Here is an 18,593-nt window from a genome sequence, read left to right as displayed (position 1 = left end):
AGTCTAGTGCCGGTTACGATTTAACAAGACTTTCATCGGAAGCGAGGGAACACTAGGCCTGATCACTGAGGCGACGCTAAAGCTAGCGGTCAAACCTCCTTGTGAGGCGGTGGCCGTGTGCACGTTTCCGTCGTTACGTGACGCCGCCTTTGCAGTGCGAGATGTGCTGTCAGCAGGTATCCAGGTCGCTGCTGTTGAGATATTGGATGATGTTCAGATGAAAAGCATCAACGAGTCTGCTTTGACCAGCATAAAATGGAAAGAGGAGCCAACTCTGTTCTTCAAGTTTACCGGCAGCGATGACTTCATCGTGGAACATGTCGCGAAAAAGGTTGGTGTCATCACAAAACAGAATCGCAGCACCGCATATACTTTTGCGTCAGACGAAACCGAGCGAAACGAGCTGTGGTCAGCGAGGAAGAACGCGCTCTGGAGTATGCTTGCCATGAGAAAATCGCCAACAGATAAGGTGTGGACGACCGATGTGGCAGTACCCATGAGTAGACTACCGGACATTATCGACTTTGCTAAAGACGACATTGAGAAGTCGGGCTTGGTCGGATCCATTGTCGGACATGTTGGTGATGGCAACTTTCATACTCTGCTGTTATTTCCAGAGGACAAGCGACAGGTGGCTGAGGATATTGTCCATCGGATGGTTGGTAAAGCGATAGAGATGAAGGGGACGGCTACGGGGGAGCATGGGGTCGGGCTTGTTAAGCGAGATTACTTGGAAAAGGAACTGGGCAAGGATACAGTGGATATGATGCGATCGGTAAGTTTCTTTGTTCACTTACCCGTGACGTTGACTGACCTTTGGAACGCAGATGAAGAATGCGTTTGATCCAATGTGTATATTGAACTGTGACAAAGTCATTCGTATGCAAGCTGCATAATAAGTAGAATAGTCTTTAAAATCTACCGCATCGTATTCAACTGTGAGATAAGAGTGCCGACTTTGCCAGGAGGAGTTTGATACTGTAAACATTGGTGGAATCAATGATACCATATCCAGCCAAGCGCTGGTCGTCATATGCCAAAGCATAGTGTCAGTAAAGTCAGTACTACCAAAAGAGCAAGCAAATCATATACTAGAAAAAAGTCAAATAAATAATCCCGTCAACTCTGATAGATGTTAAATGTGAATGATTCGGTTTTGTATTCACATCACATTCAGTCATTACAAATCCTGCTATAGGGTAGGACCTGTGAAACCACTGATAAGGAATCAGATGACTCGATACTAGACGGAAGAACGTTATGCCGGGATATGGGTCGGAGATCTCCGTTGCTACATTTGTGAATTATCTATCAACCGAAGAGGACGAATAGTATTAGCCATAGAGTTACATACATGACTTGTCCAGACGCATCATGACATAGGAAGAGGCTATCAGAATCAGCTACTGTTACATATCTCTGTCTCAGTACTATTTATAAAGACTGAAACATCCAAATCGCGGTTACATCAAATGCCAAGAAAATGAGGCTTGGGCTAACAAACTCGGCAACCCCACCTTGAAACAGCCTTCGATTTGCCGATTCAACTATGGATCTTTCTTCTTTCTTTAACAACTTGTTTCTGTAACATCGTCACACTATCCTCCACACAAACCATATCATGAGCTCTGTCGCCCGGCAAAGAACCCTGCGTTTGCTGAAGAGATCGCGCACTATAAATATCTAACGTATTGCATCTTACGCCCCGGCTGTGTGTTACAGTAAGCACTCATAAAGCATGACAGAACCAGCCGAATCATCAAAGTGGACGAGAGCACGCGGTCCCAAAGTCAGATCTGGCTGCACTACTTGGTAGGTTGATACTATCATGGGACAAGTTTTAGACTAATGAATACAGCAAGTTTGTAGCCCTTCAAGGTCTCTTTGTATAATCAGCGATAATCTAACCTGCCGTCTAGAATTCGACACTTGAAATGTGACGAGACAAAGCCAGAATGCCTCAGGTGTGTGAAGGATAAGCGGACATGCGATGGTTACGAAGCGCCAAAACGCTATAAGCCAAGGAAGAAGAAGAAACACCAAGATGATGCACCTGTAGTCCGCCAAACACAAACTTCTTCGAGACTGCTCGTCCCAGCAGGATCACCAGGAACATTTGGACCACCGATAGAGCTTGATCTCTTCCATCATTTTCGGACATGCACCATTGCCGAGCTGACAAGCTCCTTGAATGCGACAAGTATCTGGCACACCTATGTGTTGCCGCTCAGCCATGAATTTGAATCTATCAAATCAGCAATTGGCGCATTGGGCGGAGCTCACAAAGCATTCAAACTCCAGACGCAGACCGACTCTTTGACACAGTCTCTTGCACAGTCTTACGAGCTGGCATCAATCAAACAGTACAACAACGCCATTCAGATCATGAAGCAGTACATGGAGTCACCAGAAAGGAACCTCCAGGTGGTTTTGACATGTTGTCTAATATTCATCTGTATCGAGAGCTTGTATGGCCGGTACATGAATGTGACTCGGCATCTCGAGGCTGCATTTTCTTTGTTGAATCACGATCACATTTCCAACTACGGCGCCGGGACCGGAACGCTGAGCGCTCAGAAAGATTTAGAAAAGTTCATGGAAAACATCGGCCCCTCGCTTTGCGGTCTTACATCCGATCTCTTCTTCTTTATGGGAGATAGCCAATCGTCAAAGCTTGTTTCCGAGCTACAGAAATGGCTTCATCGACAAGACCCAATCTACCTGAAGGAGCCGGGGGCACCATTCTTCTCTGTCCAGGCCGCAGCATCGTGGCGGGAACAGATGGAAACAATGAACGAAGCGGCCATGTATACTGAGTGTCCCTTATGCTCGAGTATGGGCTATCCATGTGGCAAGGATGCCACGGTTTGTAGCCGTTTCGAGCATGGGTTAGACACCGCATCATTCTTAAGATACTGGAGCGCACGTTACAGTGCTTCGAACCTCACCTTTGACCCCTCGAAAGCTTCAGCGTCGGACTTATCTCGTTTCAAGGTGCTTGAGCTGGAAGAGACAACTTGGCGTGCTAGGTTCAAGCTGAACTCAATAAAGGGCGATCTTGAGGCACCAGACTGTATGGAAATTTTAAAGAAGGCCGAGTCAATCATTGAGCTTTCAAAAGGAGAAACAGGTCACATTTTCAACTTCCAGGCGAATCTGATACCACCCATCGCCTACGTTATTATATCGTGCCAGGACGAGAAAATACAGTGGGAAGGCGTGCGGCTTCTTCGATCTCTTGGCAGGCGAGAGGGAGTTTGGGATAGTAAGAAGGTCGCGGAAATCTATGCAAACATGATAACTGCTAAGGCGAACAAGTTACTGTCTTGGGATGATATTCCCCCTGACGTCCCTCAGTTGACTGAACTTCTCAGTTCGCTTAAGCTGGTAACATTGCCAGAAAGTCAACAGTAGAATGGTTGCAGCGGTTCAGGATGGTACACTGATGACGAGTTAGATTAGATATAGATCAACTGTCAAATAATGATATCATGAATAAGTAATATAGTATTTTAACGAAATAGATCCAATTATATCCTTGAGATGGGCGACATATCCAAACCCAAAAACCTACTTGCCAATGACTAGATAGACAACAACAAGGTAACTCCGACAAATACAGACACATACCAACTAGGCGCGAAACCGGCAGTGGCCGCGTTGTCCTCTGCCGCTGCAGTCTCGTTGGAAATGATAAAGTTAGGTTCGTATGTCTTGACAGCTGTATTATTCGTCTTTCCGTCCCAGCAGTATCTGTCAAAACATGTGCTGCATTCCTTGGGAACAGTCTCATTGGCCTTCCACCAACTTCGGCTCATGATGGCACAGACGACACATGTGGGCCATTCCTTATCAATCGTAGCATTTCCCTGAGTAGCACCATTCAAAGCATTCAAAATGATGCTGTCACGCTCAGGGATGCTGTACGAGAGATCAAAGGTGGAAACATTGCTCTGGAAAGTGTATGGCGCGTTGGGAATGTAGAAAACAAGAGGAGGAGGAGATCGACCGTCTGAAAGTGTGAAGTTGTTTGCATCACAACCAAACAGTGTGGGGCGCTGGTTTAACTTCTCGTTGATGAATGTCTCAGCTGAGGGGATCGAGGGAAACTGAGTTCCATTTCCCAATGCGGAGTCGACACGGTCATATGTCGCACGAAGAGCAGTGCCGTTGGGCCAGTTGTTGTCGGTATCTGCTGAAGAATCGACAGCAAAAATGATGTCGACACCTCGAACAGGCTGAATCAAAGGGTGAAGGGGGATATTCTGCAGATCCTCTCCTCCGTCGACAAGAGTCAACTGATGGTCCTTGGCATTGTAGCTTTTGCCGGTTGGGTCCCACTTGTAGAATGGGTTGGGGGAATAGTCAGCGATATCCTCATCGTTGGCATCCAGATCTGTCAGGACGCCCTTGATGGCCTTAATGACAATGGAAGGAATTTTGTTTTCTTCTCCAATCTTGGTGATGTTGTTGAGCAGGAACTGGTTAAACAATGTAGAGGATGTGCCCATAACATAGCCAAACTGATCAAAGCCGCGGACACATTCGCCACCCTTTTCGACAGTTCCGTCTGTAAAGTTAGAGCCGATGTACTCTGTAGGAGCAAAACCATAAGTGGTGGGATCCCACGTTCCAAACTCGAAGGGGTTGAACTCGTATACAGTTGCGTTGAGTGAAACGATACGTTCGCCGGGGGCACGGCCATCAGAAACAAGGATAGGGAATGGAGTATCTGCGTCTTTGAAGTTGGATGTATCCGCGATGGAGGAGAAGGTATACGCAGGACCGCCTTTGGAGGCATCGATCAGCTGGTAAGACAGAGCACGTCCCCACCAGTCAGTGATTGTAGTATTCCACCCCTCGGCCTTGTCGTCAACGGCGTCTTTGATGTCATCCCAGTATTCAGCTGTGTTCAAGACGCCGAGACCTGACCTTTCGGGCCCCTTGAAGATGGAACGGTCAAACGCCCAGATATCCGAATCCCTGTTACCTTTTTGCAAGTCTGGAATTGTGGAGAAGTTGTTGGCAAAGATAGACCCAACGAGCCAACCACCTCCTGACAGACCAGCCAGATACGTAGCAGACTGTAAGAGGCCGCTGATGGGGCCAGTCTTGTTGTTGCGTGAGTCAGCAGCAGAGATAAAACCTGCTCCGTTCATCAACGCTCGGTAGCCACCACCAGAAGCCGCGATGGCGATGTTGGGAAGCGCAGTCGCGTTGTTTTTGTTTTTCTCGATCCACGTTTTGGCATCAAAACCTGAGATTTTCACTCGGGATAATAAATCTGTCATCGGGTCGATTGTGTTGTTTCTTCGGCGTCGGACCCAGGCCTCTTCCTGGTCTGAAAGGCCATCGGCAAGGCGGACTTTAGGGCGTGTCGAGGGGCAGTCAACCACTTTTGGCGCATAACCACCACTTGGAGAGTTTGGAAGAGCCCGGACTTTGAGGGATTTGCCAACAACTGGTGCTGAGACTAAACCCGCGCCATCCGGAGCAGCGATGGCCGAGCTGGCTAGGCATAGTGTAAAGACGAGATGGCCAAGCATGTTGGCTGTTGTGACAAGGCAGAGTCCGAGTAATGGATCTGAAAGTCGTGAATAATGCTAGCAAAACTACCGGGGATACTGCTGTTCAAGTAGTTGTAGAAGTGTGCACCGCCTCGAAAGGCTGACAGACGTGGTAAGAAATACGAACAAGTGGGTGACGGAATAAGTCAGCGGCACAACCCGCAATTCCTTTTGTATCCAGGAGGCCTGAACACATGTTAAACGTCACATAAAGGACAAACATGAATGGCTAGCGTGACGCGTCTACCAGGCCAGCTCATATCAGCTCTGTCGGGAGATTTCCTTCAGTTACTAGCGGCAAGACTCTAAGCCAATCCCAATATCCCGTGGCAGTGAAAACCTAGTCTTTTTTTGGATCCCGCAGCGGAATGAGTTGGCGCATCTCGGATCGATCGGCAGTCAGCTAAGCCTCGCCCTCGTCCACATTTGTAAATGACGTCGGGGACTTTGGTCAAACGGATACGATGAAACGAATCACAATGAAACGCAACCAGTGGAACTCTTTAGCGACTGGCTCTCGTTGGCTTGACAATTTGCCGTGACACCGGAAATATCGGATACTAGGAGTAGCACCCCGTGTCCATCATTAAGCCAGTGGAAAGAAAGAAAAAAACACAGCCATGTTCCCACATATTCATGTGAACTCTGGTGAAAATTAGAGTTTCAGGTCGAAATTGTCATAGGAAACGTTACAGCAGAGTTAAGGAGCATCAACAGCAACTGCATTAAATAATATCGACTAATATCCCTCAAGGTTTGTTGGCCTCTGGAATGTCGCGTTATCACCCATGGGAAATCCCTTTCCATCAACTTTGCATCAAACCTTTTCCTCGTGCACAACACTCTCACCTTGCTTACTGTAAACTTCTTCCCCAGCCCGTCGTTGGGCGATTACATCATTTGTTTGACGACGCCATGTACGGGGCATGCCCTTGCGGCTGAACAGTACATCCATGTCCTCCAGAGAAATACCCTTGGTCTCTGGAACGAGGAAGAAAGCAAAGAAGAGTCCAAATACGACTGAACATGCGAATAGAAGAAATGTCCCGTAAGTGATGTCAGTCATCATATAAGGAGTCGAGTACACGATAATGAATTGACCAAGCCACTGGGCGCAGGTTGTGAAGACCAGGCAGATAGAGCGAATAGCCATGGGGAAAATTTCAGCACTGCGAATATATGTCAGTAACCAGGACTAAATGGATATGAAACAGACTAGCGTACCAAAAGATCCAGGGAATACCGTTCCATGAGATTGCATAAAAAACAGCAAAGATGTAAACCATAACAATAGCCACATATGCACCAGGGGTCTTTTCTGCAGGGACCATTCCTACATCAAAGGAACCCGAAAGCTTGGAGTATATACCGAGATAAAATAGTGCAATGGCTGCACCGGTTGATCCAATCATCAATGACTGGCGACGACCAAGAGCGTCGACGCCCCAGATCATGTAAAGTCCTGTAGCGCTCGCCTTGACAATGCCAAAGATACCAGTTGCGAGGAGTCCAACGCTTGTTCCAGTGAAGCCAATAGACTTGAAGATAGATGGGGAATAATAGTTGAGCGCATTGATACCTGACATGTTCTGGATGAACATGAGGGCGATACCCAAAAGGAGACGAGGTCTGTTGGTAGGCCCTACCACCTCGCGCAATTTCGCGAAAAAGCTCCTATCGGCCCCCATAGACTTCTCCTCTTCTATCTGTTTCAAAACAGTGTCGATCTCCCAGTTTAGGTAAGCGTGATCAGCGGGTAGTTGTCGAAGACGCTGCAGGACCTTGCGAGCCTGGTCAGTTCGTCCAGCATTAAGCAACCAACGAGGAGACTCGGGCTGGAAGAGCATGCAGATGACAAGCAAAGTGCCAGGAGCAAGCTGTAGGCCAAAGGGAATGTGCCATTGTACGTCGGATGTTGGAGAAATATGGATGTTCACTCCGTAGTTGACCCAGAAGCCTATGATCTGCGAGAACTGCAGGAAGATTTCGAATATGCCAATGAGACGTCCTCGAATAGCAGGTGGGCCGGATTCGGAGATATAGACAGGAATGATCATGGAAGATGCACCAACAGCAAGGCCTGCAATCGATAGGAGTTAGCGGTCACCTTGATATTGTTGGAATGGCTGATGGAAGACATACCAGTAAGGACACGACCAGCATAGATAAATGACAGCTTGCCATCAGCAACTAGTTGGATAATAGCACCGAGGTTGAAAATGATACCACACAAGATGAGAACCCAGCGACGACCGAGTTTTTCAGTCATGTAATAACAAAGTAATACACCAAAGAAGCAACCACCCTGGAACGTGCTGACGATGTTTGCTTTCAGTGATGCCAAGGCGGTACCGGTCTCAGAAGCCAGATTGAATCGTTCTTGGAAAGAGGGCAGTGACAGAGTACCTCCGATGAAAGCTGAATCATATCCAAACATGGAGGATCCCAGAGCTGCAGAAGCGGCGAGAGCGTAGATCCTCCAGTTGTACACCTCTGGAGGCGCTGGATTGGCCGAGTCATCTTTTGGCCTGGCAAATATATTCTTGACCATATTGGCTATATCTACTGATAGTGAAAGATGTGTGGTTACAAGGTAAAGATGATGGGACGATGAGGCACAGGAAGAGGGGCGGTTATGGTGGTAGATATGTATCTCTAGGATTGTCTTGAATCAATCAATGCGGAGAAAGGGGCGCTACCCCAGATCTGTTACCCCAGATTCTTACCCCAGGTGATCTCACAAGCCTGTCAATTTCATGAGCGGAAAAGACAATTGCCGCTTGTAACTTGCCAAGCCATAGTCCCAAGGGTGTTGTTCAAGGGTAAGATTGAACTGTTCCCGATTCATCAGGCGAAATCTTCGATCGGGTGCATGCACTCATCCTGGTTCATTACTCAAACGAGGTAGCGTGGGATGCAGTCTTGGACGGTTCGGTATGTTGAGTTGCTAAATATTCTGCCAGTTTATTGAGATCCTAGAACCTTTGCTATCGCCGCTTTGGCAGCTTCAAGTGGCATATCACTCAATGGTTTTTGCATCCAAAGAACCTCTTGCGCTATACCTTGGTAGATCATGGCCTCCGTTCCAGGAATTACCTTCCATCTGTTATCTTCAGCAAGACTATACAATCTCGTGACTATCCTGGGATGATAGCACATCTCAAGCAAAACGCCCTTTTCCTCTTTCTGAACGAGCTCAGTAACGATATCCCGTGCCAGAATCTCGCCCTCCGTGCTAGGTTCAAAGTCTGGGATCGTGCCAACAATAAGGACTGGTGTCTCGAGTTGTTTTGCCTGCTCGAGGGAGGAGATATAGGTCATCTTTGGGCCATCCTCCAGCCCTGAAAATGACTCAATCACTGCGTCCGCCTCTTCCTTTAGACGGTTCACCAGATAAATCTCACTGGCGCCCAACCACTTGTAAAGAGCGTAGACAGCGCTCCTACAGGCACCTCCACCGCCAATAACCAGCGCCGGCTTTCCCTTGCTCTTCTCCGTGATTCCGGGAGAGTTCTGCAGGAAGGACTCGCGAACTCCAACACAGTCTGTGTTTGTACCGATGTACTTTCTTTCACCCGTAACTTCGTCTTTGCGAATGAAGACAGTGTTGATAGCGCCTATGGCCCGTCCTTCGTCTGTTACTTCATCACACTCGTTGATCCAGGCAACCTTGTGCGGCATAGTGACAGCAGCTCCGACACAGTCGCTGGCCTTTAGTTTGGGTATGAAGTCATTCTTGTCGATAGATTCGATCAGATCGTAGGTCCATGGCACATTGAGACTCTCGAAGATGGTTGAGTGAAGAAGAGGTGCCAATGAGTGTTGTAATGGGTAGCCAAATAGGTAGGTACGGCGAGGCTGCTGAAGTTGACTTTCGTCCATCTTGAGAATATAGATAGAGATTAAGCAAGGTACGTGAGTGTGTGCCTGGTTGCTTGCAGTTACTGGGAATGATTCCTTTGGGTGTCTGATAATTAAAAGTACGACGGGTTCTTAGGGTTAGCATCTCCATAGCGCCTTTTTCTGGATCCATGTCCTCATCTCAATTGGCGGTGTTGATAATTCTTCCTGGTCACACTTAACTATAAGTGGATTCGCCGCGGGGTAGCCGATCGCTCCAATCTCGAAACAATCTAGACATTCTTCGGTTCATGGACGGTTGTACTGTGGTATTGATACATCGCGGAGGTGTCTTTGCATGAGCTGGCTGAAAGCGACGATGTCATCTACATGTACATGCTATACAGCTTGACCATGATGCCAGGAGAAAGATGCCTGAATGAATTGTATTATACGAATGTATCGCACAAGTTGCCAGCAAAGATTCGACTCGACTCTCCGGACGCATGTCGCGAAGGTTAAATCTGCTCTCGTCCCAATACTAAAGAAAGGGAGGTGTGGAAGATTGGTTCATCTTAGACTACGAGACTAATGTCACCCAATCTACCACGTGAACCGTTTTAGCAACATAACAAGGCATCGTCCTAGAACAAGTCAGGATACTACGTGGGTAAAGCTTTTACCGCTCAGTTGATGGCCGTATGAGGTTAGATAAAAAAAAACTAAAAAAAACTATAGTAAGCATATGATAAGCTTACCAAGGGTTTAACAATTGATGAGAGTCCTGGTAGGAAAACAGGAAGGTAATTGCTGGTTGATGATAGTTCATTCAAGGCGGACATCTAAGAAATCATCGTAGGCTTCCAGTAACTGTCATAGTTATCTTCCACCATATAAACTCCTTGTGATCTCTCCTGTGAATAATGATATTTTCTATTTTTAAGCACTTGCTACCCTCGCCTGCATTGCACTCCGCATTGTCTCTACTGGAGCTTGCTTTCCTGTCCAGAGTTCAAATTGAGCATATGCTTGCTCTTCGAGGACGTCAACTCCCCGATACACCTTCCACCCTGAGTGTCGTTGAGCTACCTTCATCATTCCCGTTACTTGGGGCCTGTACGCCATCTCCACCAACACTCCCTGACCCAACTTTGAGAAAAGTCCACTGGGAACCCTGTCTTCTCCGAGGTCATCAGCAGGTATACACGCCACGATGAGGCGAATATCTGCATCTCCCACTTTCTCAGCTTCATCCAGTGTCCTAAAGGCACGGGTCTTTAGTTCCGAGAACTTGGATGCTAACGCCTCGGCCTTGGATAATGTCCTGTTGACCACAATGAGTTCCCGAAACCCAAGTGTCTTAATAGCGTAGCAAGCCGCTCTAGCAGCGCCTCCAGCCCCAAGAACTAGTGCCGATGATGATGTGAAATCTTGACTTCCAGACTTGAGTATGCATCTCCTGATGCCGATCCAGTCCGTGTTGTCGCCATAAAGGACACGTTGTCCATCTCTTTCTTGGACAACGACGGTATTTATAGCACCGATATTCTGTCCCTGTTCTGAGACAGAATGCAAGAGTTTGCCGATTTGTAATTTGTGAGGGAACGTGACCGATGCACCACCAAAGTCTGGGCTGTTGATGATTAGCTCCACTGACTGATCAACGTTTTCACTCTCGTGGATCTGGTAGTGATGTGGAAGGCCAAGTTCCTGAAATCCGGCATTATGTAGTGTTGGTGACAGAGAGTGTGAAATATTGTGACCGAAGATGAAAAACTGCTTTTTGTCCATGACTTGCGGTAGGTTGGATGAAGTATCATTCATATCCTTAGAAGTAGACATTTGGCAACCTCCATGTCCCTGACCCAGAGGGTAGTTGTCGTTTGCAACCATGACGTGGTGATAGTTGAAAATGTATAAGAGGATTTGAAACTGCTGAACTGAACCTTGGCATATGATTGTGATAAAGATCTCTGTTCGGGGATAAATGGATAGAAGTCGAGGATAGATAGCAATCTGGGTGGCAAAGACCTTTCCCGGATAAGGCGAGCATCTGACTTATGTGGATCTGTAGGAATTTGCGTTATCTCTATGATATTCTAAATACTAGCTGCATGGAGTTTATGGCAAGGGCAATAGGTAAAGCAATTAAGTGTCGCTTTTATTATTCACCACATTAAGTACTGTATATGCAATTCCTTTATTGCTCGTTGAAGACTAAGGTCACCTCCCGACTCTCTCATTATATGCTCGGAACACCTCTTGTCTCATCACATTAGCTGGCGCTCTTCGAGTTGTAAAAAGCTCGAACTGCATCATTCCCTGCTCTGGTAAAACTTGAAGACCATCCACTGCGATCCATCCCCTGTCAGCCAACTGCTTCGCCTGCTGCAATAATGGAGTTTCAAGTGGTGTATATGAAAGCTGCGGTTGTTAATGAGAACTGATTTCCATGGTATGATGTAGACATAGTACTCACCTCGATTACAACGCCACCAGTCGGGCTCGATAGCCAATCTTCGGGAAGACTCGTATCCACGGAACACGTCCCGTCGACATCTTTGGTAGCGATACAGGAAACAATGATAGTTGGTAGACTCAAGTCTTCCGGCCATTTATCCTTTTTCGAATCAAGTATCTTGAACACTGGATCTACCATGCGGTCTGGACTCTGGCTCGTCCTTTCAGAGCCCGGAAAACTAGCCTCGTCGTGCCTGTTGGTGCTGCTTCCTTGACTTTTGAATTGCTTGATGAGCTCTTCCGCTTTTGAACGGGTACGGTTATAAACGACTATGGCCTTGATCCCCAGACGCAGAAAGGCGTAGGCAGCTGCTCGGGCCATTCCGCCAGCACCTACTATCAGGCCTGTTGTCCGCCGCCTCACGGCATTGATAGGAGACAGATTGCGCTGAACACAGGTATGTATACCTATCCAATCAGTGTTTTCGCCGAAAAGGGCTACAGTCGGCCCAGATGTGTTTCTGTCAAGCAAGGAGTCCATCGTTGGAGCTTTCAGACATATCATGGTGTTGACAGCTCCAATAGCTTTAGCTTCGTCGCTCAGAAAGTCCATTCTGGGGATTACTGCAGTTTTAAAAGGGGCAGTGATACTGGCTCCCCCAAACTTTACGTTCTTGACCATCTCAAAAAGATCATCCATCGAGTCTTTTGTATAGATGTTGTAATGATGAGGCATGCCCAATAGCTTGAAGGCAGCTTCGTGCATAGCTGGCGATAGACTCTGCGATGTGTTGTTTCCATAGATACCAAAGAACTGGTCATCGAGGAGGAACGATGCAAAGGTTGCCTTCTGGGCTTCCTTGACTGTGAGGAGAGAGTTTGACGGGCAGTCGGGTGCTAAGTTGCGGATAAGCAGGTGAGTTACCGGACTGAGAATCGAATTCGAGTAACACGACATGCGTCCAAGATGGCCAGTGTTGTAAGCTATTATGGGTATTGTGTACTGTTGGGAGGCCTTGACACGGTGGACAAAGTGTTGTGCTGCGAAATTGTCCGCCAGAGATGTCGCCTTCTTGCAAACACGCAGGATATCACAGCCAAGAGTGTGAGCACGCTGAACCATAGCCCACTGTTTTGGAGAGTCCCATCCATCATCTCCATTATCGGACGCAGAGTAGTGACCAATGATCTTTGTTTGACCCCTAGACGATATCAAAGTTTGGATCTTGGCTGTGTCGAATGCGAGATCCACGCAAAGATATTCCGCCCCAAGTCTAAGTCCATGGTCAAGAAGCCTGAAATACTCATCCACGTTGACTTGTTGCATGTCGTAGGAGTTCACATGATAAATGATAGGAATATAGATATTCTTCCTGACAACAGATACCTGCCTGCTGATACGATCTGCTGTCATGTCGTCGAGTCCATGTTCGTCCTCGCAAAGAGTTGACATTGGTATGGTAAACTCAACAGCGTCGGCTTCTATATCGATATCCCTGAGCTCAGAAACCACGGAAGTAAGAGTTGTAAGTGGTATTGACAACGCATATGTGTAGCTCCGGGAGATCAATGGTAGACACGACAGGCTGTGCCGAGCTTTGTATTTACCATACGAATCGTCTCGTCGGACTATCCCATGTATCAGGTTGAGGAAGTCTTTCTCAACATTCTTCAGTGCCAGGGCCGAAGGAGACAAGTCTCCACGGGTTGGGGAGGTATCGGATTTTTGTAGTGATGTATCCGAGGTGTTGTAGTACTCAAAGTTTGACAATCTTCTGTAAGCTGGCGTTGCACGATGGATGAGATTTCGGATGGTATCTAAATCAAACACTCGCAAATGCCGTTGGATATCCTCGGCGTCACGCAGGATATAGATGACGAGATGTTCTTTGGCGAATTCCGTAAGCCATTCTTTTCCCTTCCCCTCCACAGCACCAGGCCCACAGACAATGATAGCTCCAGTTGGATTGTCAAAGAGCATGGTCCTTATTAATTGTAGTTCCTCCTGGCGGTACTTAGAGATACCATGGGCAGCTTTGTAAGCTGCTCGTGAAAGACCAGTGACTTTGTAGAAATATTGGTCGGCATCGAGAACTCGAAAGCCCAAAGTACTTGAAGCTAACACAGCTAATGTGGACAGGCCACTCCCGCGCATACCAATGAGTGCGACAGAAGCATCAGGCGCATACTCGGTCACCCTCCGGATCGCATCTGGACTGTATGTCCTAGACTTTGGTGTTTTGGGAGTAGGCGCATTTGAGTATTCTGAAAGGCCTTTTGGTGTACCAGCTCGTGTAGATGGCGTATATGGTGATCTCGTGAAATTTGTTTCATCATCTTGGTGTGGCGTTGTAGACATCTTGTCTGTGTCAATGGAGGTACGAAGCAAAGCAGGTCACAGTATCCTAAGTCTCGGAACAGGACCCTAGCTTATTGTCACCCGGAATGCTCGTAATTAGGAGCCTGTCCTCAGTAAAGATCCTGGTTACATGTCTGGCCAATGGAAATGAGGCGGCAGAAGTCTTTGCCGCTGGTATCACGCTTGTAAGCATGGAGCCCTGCAACCCCGCATAGCTTTGCTTCATGTGGTTAGATCCTAAGATCAATAATTTAATTGGATACGGTGGTTGATCCTGGTACGCTGGTCCAGACGACTCAGCGAGAAAGATCAAGATCGCGACGTTGAAACAGCACAGCGCAGCAAGTTTATCAATTGGTTTCGGTCACACAATATGTCGACGACAAAATTTCCAGTGAACAACATATTACCAGCGAATCCCCTCCCGAGAGGCCCAAAACGAGCAAGGACAGAACCTGATGAGTCTGACGAAGGATCGTATGGAAGGCACAGACATCGTGTTACAAGGGCCTGCAATGAGTGCCGCAGGCGCAAAGACCGCTGTGGCGGTCAAAGGCCGTCCTGTATGTCTTGTACCGAAAACGATCGTGTTTGCAGCTATGGTCCAGCAAAGAAACGTGGTCTCCGTCCTGGTTACGTGAGAGCTATCGAAGCCTTGCTGGGGCTAATGATCACCACTATCGAAGGGAGTGAAGCTTGGATATGCGGGCTACTACAGGGGAATACAGAACAAGCTTTACTCCGGCCGGCTTCATTCGAACTACAGGAGTCTGATATGTCTGTTGATTTCTTACTTGAAACATGGCGTAAATGCAATTTGGCCAAAAAAGCAGGAGAGCTCCTTGCACCAGAGAGTCTTGAGATGGATGAAGATGGTACCGACTCAACTCGGTATTTCGATACGAAAGTAGTCGAAGCTCTTGCGATATCCCAATCGTCAAGGGAGGGCGATACGACCGCCCTCTTGACACCGATGAACACAGACACAACACCACATGAAGTTACAATCATTGACTCGCCTCCTACGTTCTTAGTCCATACATCCAACCAATCCGCAGACGCAGTATCACTTGTATCGACAGTTCCCCAGCAAAAATACCCTACATCAAACGGTAAACGATCATCTGTCACACTTATACCTCAACTCCCTACGAATTGGCCACACCTTATGGATGTCTACTTCGAAACTACGCATAGTTGGTTGCCCATTTCGCAGAAGCACGAGCTTCTACGCACAGCTTACACGGTAGCAAATAACCCATCGACATCCGCCAATGCACCTTCTTCCGGTGAATTAGCATTCTTACATGCTGTACTCATGTATGCGTCTCATAAAGCCAGTACAATACAAACCTTACCAAAGCCATCACTCGACGATAGTTATGGTGATGGATCGCCGCAAGCTTTAACCCAGTCTTCCTTGTTTTCAAATCCCGTCAGTTACGACCTGGGCCATATCAGAGCGTTCCTAGTACTATCGCTGCTTGACATGGATCAGGACCGCTGGAGTAAGGCCTGGATCTCAATCGGTCGCGCAGTGTACACAGCAATATCACTCGGACTTATATCACGGGACTCGACAGAAATACAGTCGGTATTCAATGAAGACGTTAAGAGAACTCTCTTGGGATGTGTGATACTGGAAACCATAATTGCTTCACGACTCGGCACAGCAACATGTTTACAATCTTCGGATGTATCACCAAAAAGCCTTCTCGTGACTGATGGAATAGAAGAGTGGGAGCCATGGCAGCCTAGGATCTTGGTAGACTCGAGAGCTGTTACAAATCGACAGGTCTCAAATCCTCATATGCCTGGACATGTGATAAGCACTTTCAACAGATTCGTCCAGGTCATAGCTCATCTGAATGGTTTGGTCAATAAGCAAAAGCAGCCCACACCAGATAGCTCTCTACACGAAATAATGCTTGCATGTCAGGAAAATCTCCTCGAGGAGCCTTCAACCGCCGTTAATATACCTCCTCAAAAACTCAGCCTTTGGATGGCGTCGGTTGCAACACTCGAAGTTGCAGCAGCAAAACGTCTAGCTTCACACGGCACGCACTCACGACGTCCAGATGGTTACTGGCAGAGCATTTCATCTTTGGTACAGCTGATAGAGACCCGAGCTCATTTTTTGGGGCGTTGCTCTGTGTCTCCGGTTATCCAAAGTTGTTTGGAACTTTTAAAGAAGGCCATCGCCAGTCACCAGCTACAGTATGGCGACACTGCCGCCCAAGATGAGTTTGACCTCCTTCATCGGACCATCGCTGCATCCATAGGCTCATTACAACCCGCCTCGAACGGAGAATCAGGCTTGGATGATATCTCAATTACTCCAACGACTAATATTTCGAACCCTCCTGCATTTATAGATGAGCCCCCACCACTGCAAGCAGATACAATGCCCGATATATCGGCTTCAACTTTTACCTTGGAAACGCAATTAGACTTGATGCATTCTTCAATAAGACATCATGATATACCTACATCTGTCTTGCCGCAATCGCTAGGCGCAGAAGACAATGCGAACTTTGAAACAACAAGATCTTCTTTGGAGGAAGACCTAGAAGACGACGGTCTTTTTGACAGCCTTGCGACACTGGACTCAACCGACTGGTACGTTTCTCAATCGACATCTCGGTGATGAATATTAACTGTCAATAGGCTGGCGAATCCACCTGAATTTATGCAACACCTCGGTCTGCTTGATAACCCTTCGAAAACTATGGAGAATATTTTTGATATGGAGTTCTAAAAACAGATGTGGCAAAATTAGACTCAACAGCGACGCACGAAGTGTTAATAGAAGGTCTGAAAAACATTGCTACATGTAACTATGGACAGACATTCCTACAATTAAGATTGAAGAATATAAAATGAACGTCTCCTAGGACCGAGGAGTTAGGCAAAATAATTATCAGAGTCGCGGCATGTTGGATAAAGCATACTTGATGCGGGCCTGCTATGAAGTCGCTAAAACATGTCTCTCATAGGGCCTATGCTGAGCAAGATTGGTAGCTGGTACTTGACCTGATGTATCCGAGGCCCAATTTTGCCGGAACAGCATTCTACCGCCCCTCCTCATGATATCACCTCTTACAACAACATAATACCAACTCTCACTGGAACTTGTTAAAGCTTCAATAATTATCAATTGGTATTATTCCAAAATCGATCAAAATGGCCGCATACCAACCCGCTATCTTGTCGGCCTCACTTGGTCGAGCATGGGTACATGAGTTTGCTGAGAAAGCTAGGCAGGCTTCATCCCAAGGATTTCAAGGCATCGAAGTCTTTTACGAGGATCTCGAGTACGAAGCAAAAAGACTTCATAATGTTGAAACGCCAAGCGACGACCAGATACTGTCAGCGGCTTCCAGTATTCGACAGCTGTTGGACGAGTTGAACCTCACAGTGATTGGTCTCCAACCCTTTTTATTCTACGAGGGTCTGTTGGACCGTGAACAGCACTCTCGGCTGATTGAAAAGATCAAACTGTGGTTCAAAATCGCCAAGCTTCTGGGAACCAACACGATCCAGATTCCTGCCAACTTCCTCCCCGCTGATCAACTGACTGGAGAGATGGATGTCATTGTTGGCGATTTGGTCAAACTGGCCGATATGGGACTTAAACAAGACCCTCCAATCCGTTTCGCATACGAAGCTTTGTGCTGGAGTACGCATGTCGATACCTGGGAGAAGTCATGGGAAGTGGCCCAGAAGGTTGACAGGCCCAACTTTGGCCTGTGTCTCGATACCTTCAATATTGCTGGGCGTGTCTGGGGTGACCCTGCATCGCCAACAGGCATGACACCCAATGCAGACCAAGACATGAAGGAATCTCTTGAAAGACTTGTTCGAGATGTCACTTTGGACAAGGTGTTTTACATCCAGGTTGTTGATGCGGAGAGAATGGAGTCGCCTCTGGTCAAAGGTCATCCATTCCACGTGGAGGGAAACCCGGCAAGAATGAATTGGTCAAGAAATGCCCGAGCCTTTATGTACGAGGAGGACCGTGGTGCATATCTTCCCGTAGAGAAGATTGCCAAAGTATTGATCCAGGATATGGGATACAAGGGATATGTATCTATGGAGCTCTTTTCAAGAACAATGGCTGAAGAAGGCAAAGATGTGCCCCAGAAGCACGCTGAGAGAGGTATCAGAGCTTGGCACAAGCTTGTTGAACGGCTTCAGTTGAACTGATCCGTCTATGGGCGGAAGATAGAGAAATAAAGAACACGATTAAGCTCGTATCTCTGAAAATATCGAATGAATAAAACACTCATACCTCACACGATTGCAAAAACACATGGCATATCTTATATAGCCTGTTGAAGCTCTAAACATGTCATGTATGACCCTTT

The 18,593-nt window shown here is 47.2% G+C and overlaps 9 protein-coding genes across 9 annotated transcripts; 4 read left to right on the top strand and 5 right to left on the bottom strand.

Moving 5' to 3' along the window:
• Window positions 1-217: 217 nt before the first annotated feature.
• FGSG_12359 (uncharacterized protein) lies at window positions 218-896 on the top strand (the record flags this gene model as incomplete). Its single annotated transcript, XM_011323497.1, has 2 exons — window positions 218-775; window positions 828-896. The coding sequence occupies 2 exons, from the start codon at window positions 218-220 to the stop codon at window positions 894-896; spliced, it is 627 nt and encodes a 208-aa protein (XP_011321799.1).
• Window positions 897-1,738: 842 nt separating this feature from the next.
• Window positions 1,739-3,414, top strand: FGSG_03874 (uncharacterized protein; the record flags this gene model as incomplete). The annotated part of the gene is made up of 3 exons (XM_011323496.1): window positions 1,739-1,812; window positions 1,859-1,886; window positions 1,975-3,414. The coding sequence occupies 3 exons, from the start codon at window positions 1,739-1,741 to the stop codon at window positions 3,412-3,414; spliced, it is 1,542 nt and encodes a 513-aa protein (XP_011321798.1).
• A 61-nt stretch (window positions 3,415-3,475) lies between these two features.
• FGSG_03875 (lysophospholipase precursor) lies at window positions 3,476-5,159 on the bottom strand (the record flags this gene model as incomplete). The annotated part of the gene is made up of 1 exon (XM_011323495.1): window positions 3,476-5,159. The coding sequence occupies one exon, from the start codon at window positions 5,157-5,159 to the stop codon at window positions 3,585-3,587; it is 1,575 nt and encodes a 524-aa protein (XP_011321797.1). The 3' UTR covers window positions 3,476-3,584.
• Window positions 5,160-6,384: 1,225 nt separating this feature from the next.
• Window positions 6,385-8,118, bottom strand: FGSG_12358 (uncharacterized protein; the record flags this gene model as incomplete). The annotated part of the gene is made up of 3 exons (XM_011323494.1): window positions 6,385-6,736; window positions 6,792-7,647; window positions 7,710-8,118. 3 exons carry the CDS (start codon window positions 8,116-8,118, stop codon window positions 6,385-6,387), a joined length of 1,617 nt encoding a protein of 538 aa, XP_011321796.1.
• Window positions 8,119-8,531: 413 nt separating this feature from the next.
• FGSG_12357 (uncharacterized protein) lies at window positions 8,532-9,449 on the bottom strand (the record flags this gene model as incomplete). Its single annotated transcript, XM_011323493.1, has 1 exon — window positions 8,532-9,449. The coding sequence occupies one exon, from the start codon at window positions 9,447-9,449 to the stop codon at window positions 8,532-8,534; it is 918 nt and encodes a 305-aa protein (XP_011321795.1).
• Window positions 9,450-10,346: 897 nt separating this feature from the next.
• FGSG_12356 (uncharacterized protein) lies at window positions 10,347-11,300 on the bottom strand (the record flags this gene model as incomplete). The annotated part of the gene is made up of 1 exon (XM_011323492.1): window positions 10,347-11,300. The coding sequence occupies one exon, from the start codon at window positions 11,298-11,300 to the stop codon at window positions 10,347-10,349; it is 954 nt and encodes a 317-aa protein (XP_011321794.1).
• Window positions 11,301-11,630: 330 nt separating this feature from the next.
• On the bottom strand, window positions 11,631-14,226 carry FGSG_12355 (uncharacterized protein; the record flags this gene model as incomplete). The annotated part of the gene is made up of 2 exons (XM_011323491.1): window positions 11,631-11,831; window positions 11,887-14,226. 2 exons carry the CDS (start codon window positions 14,224-14,226, stop codon window positions 11,631-11,633), a joined length of 2,541 nt encoding a protein of 846 aa, XP_011321793.1.
• Window positions 14,227-14,599: 373 nt separating this feature from the next.
• FGSG_03878 (uncharacterized protein) lies at window positions 14,600-16,984 on the top strand (the record flags this gene model as incomplete). The annotated part of the gene is made up of 2 exons (XM_011323490.1): window positions 14,600-16,845; window positions 16,894-16,984. 2 exons carry the CDS (start codon window positions 14,600-14,602, stop codon window positions 16,982-16,984), a joined length of 2,337 nt encoding a protein of 778 aa, XP_011321792.1.
• Window positions 16,985-17,409: 425 nt separating this feature from the next.
• FGSG_03879 (3-dehydroshikimate dehydratase) lies at window positions 17,410-18,432 on the top strand (the record flags this gene model as incomplete). The annotated part of the gene is made up of 1 exon (XM_011323489.1): window positions 17,410-18,432. The coding sequence occupies one exon, from the start codon at window positions 17,410-17,412 to the stop codon at window positions 18,430-18,432; it is 1,023 nt and encodes a 340-aa protein (XP_011321791.1).
• Window positions 18,433-18,593: the final 161 nt, after the last annotated feature.

Source organism: Fusarium graminearum, chromosome 2, assembly GCF_000240135.3.
Source record: "Fusarium graminearum PH-1 chromosome 2, whole genome shotgun sequence".
Lineage (NCBI taxonomy): Eukaryota > Fungi > Ascomycota > Sordariomycetes > Hypocreales > Nectriaceae > Fusarium > Fusarium graminearum.
Note: the sequence above shows the minus strand (reverse complement) of the source record. Positions and strands in the feature narration are given on the sequence as shown.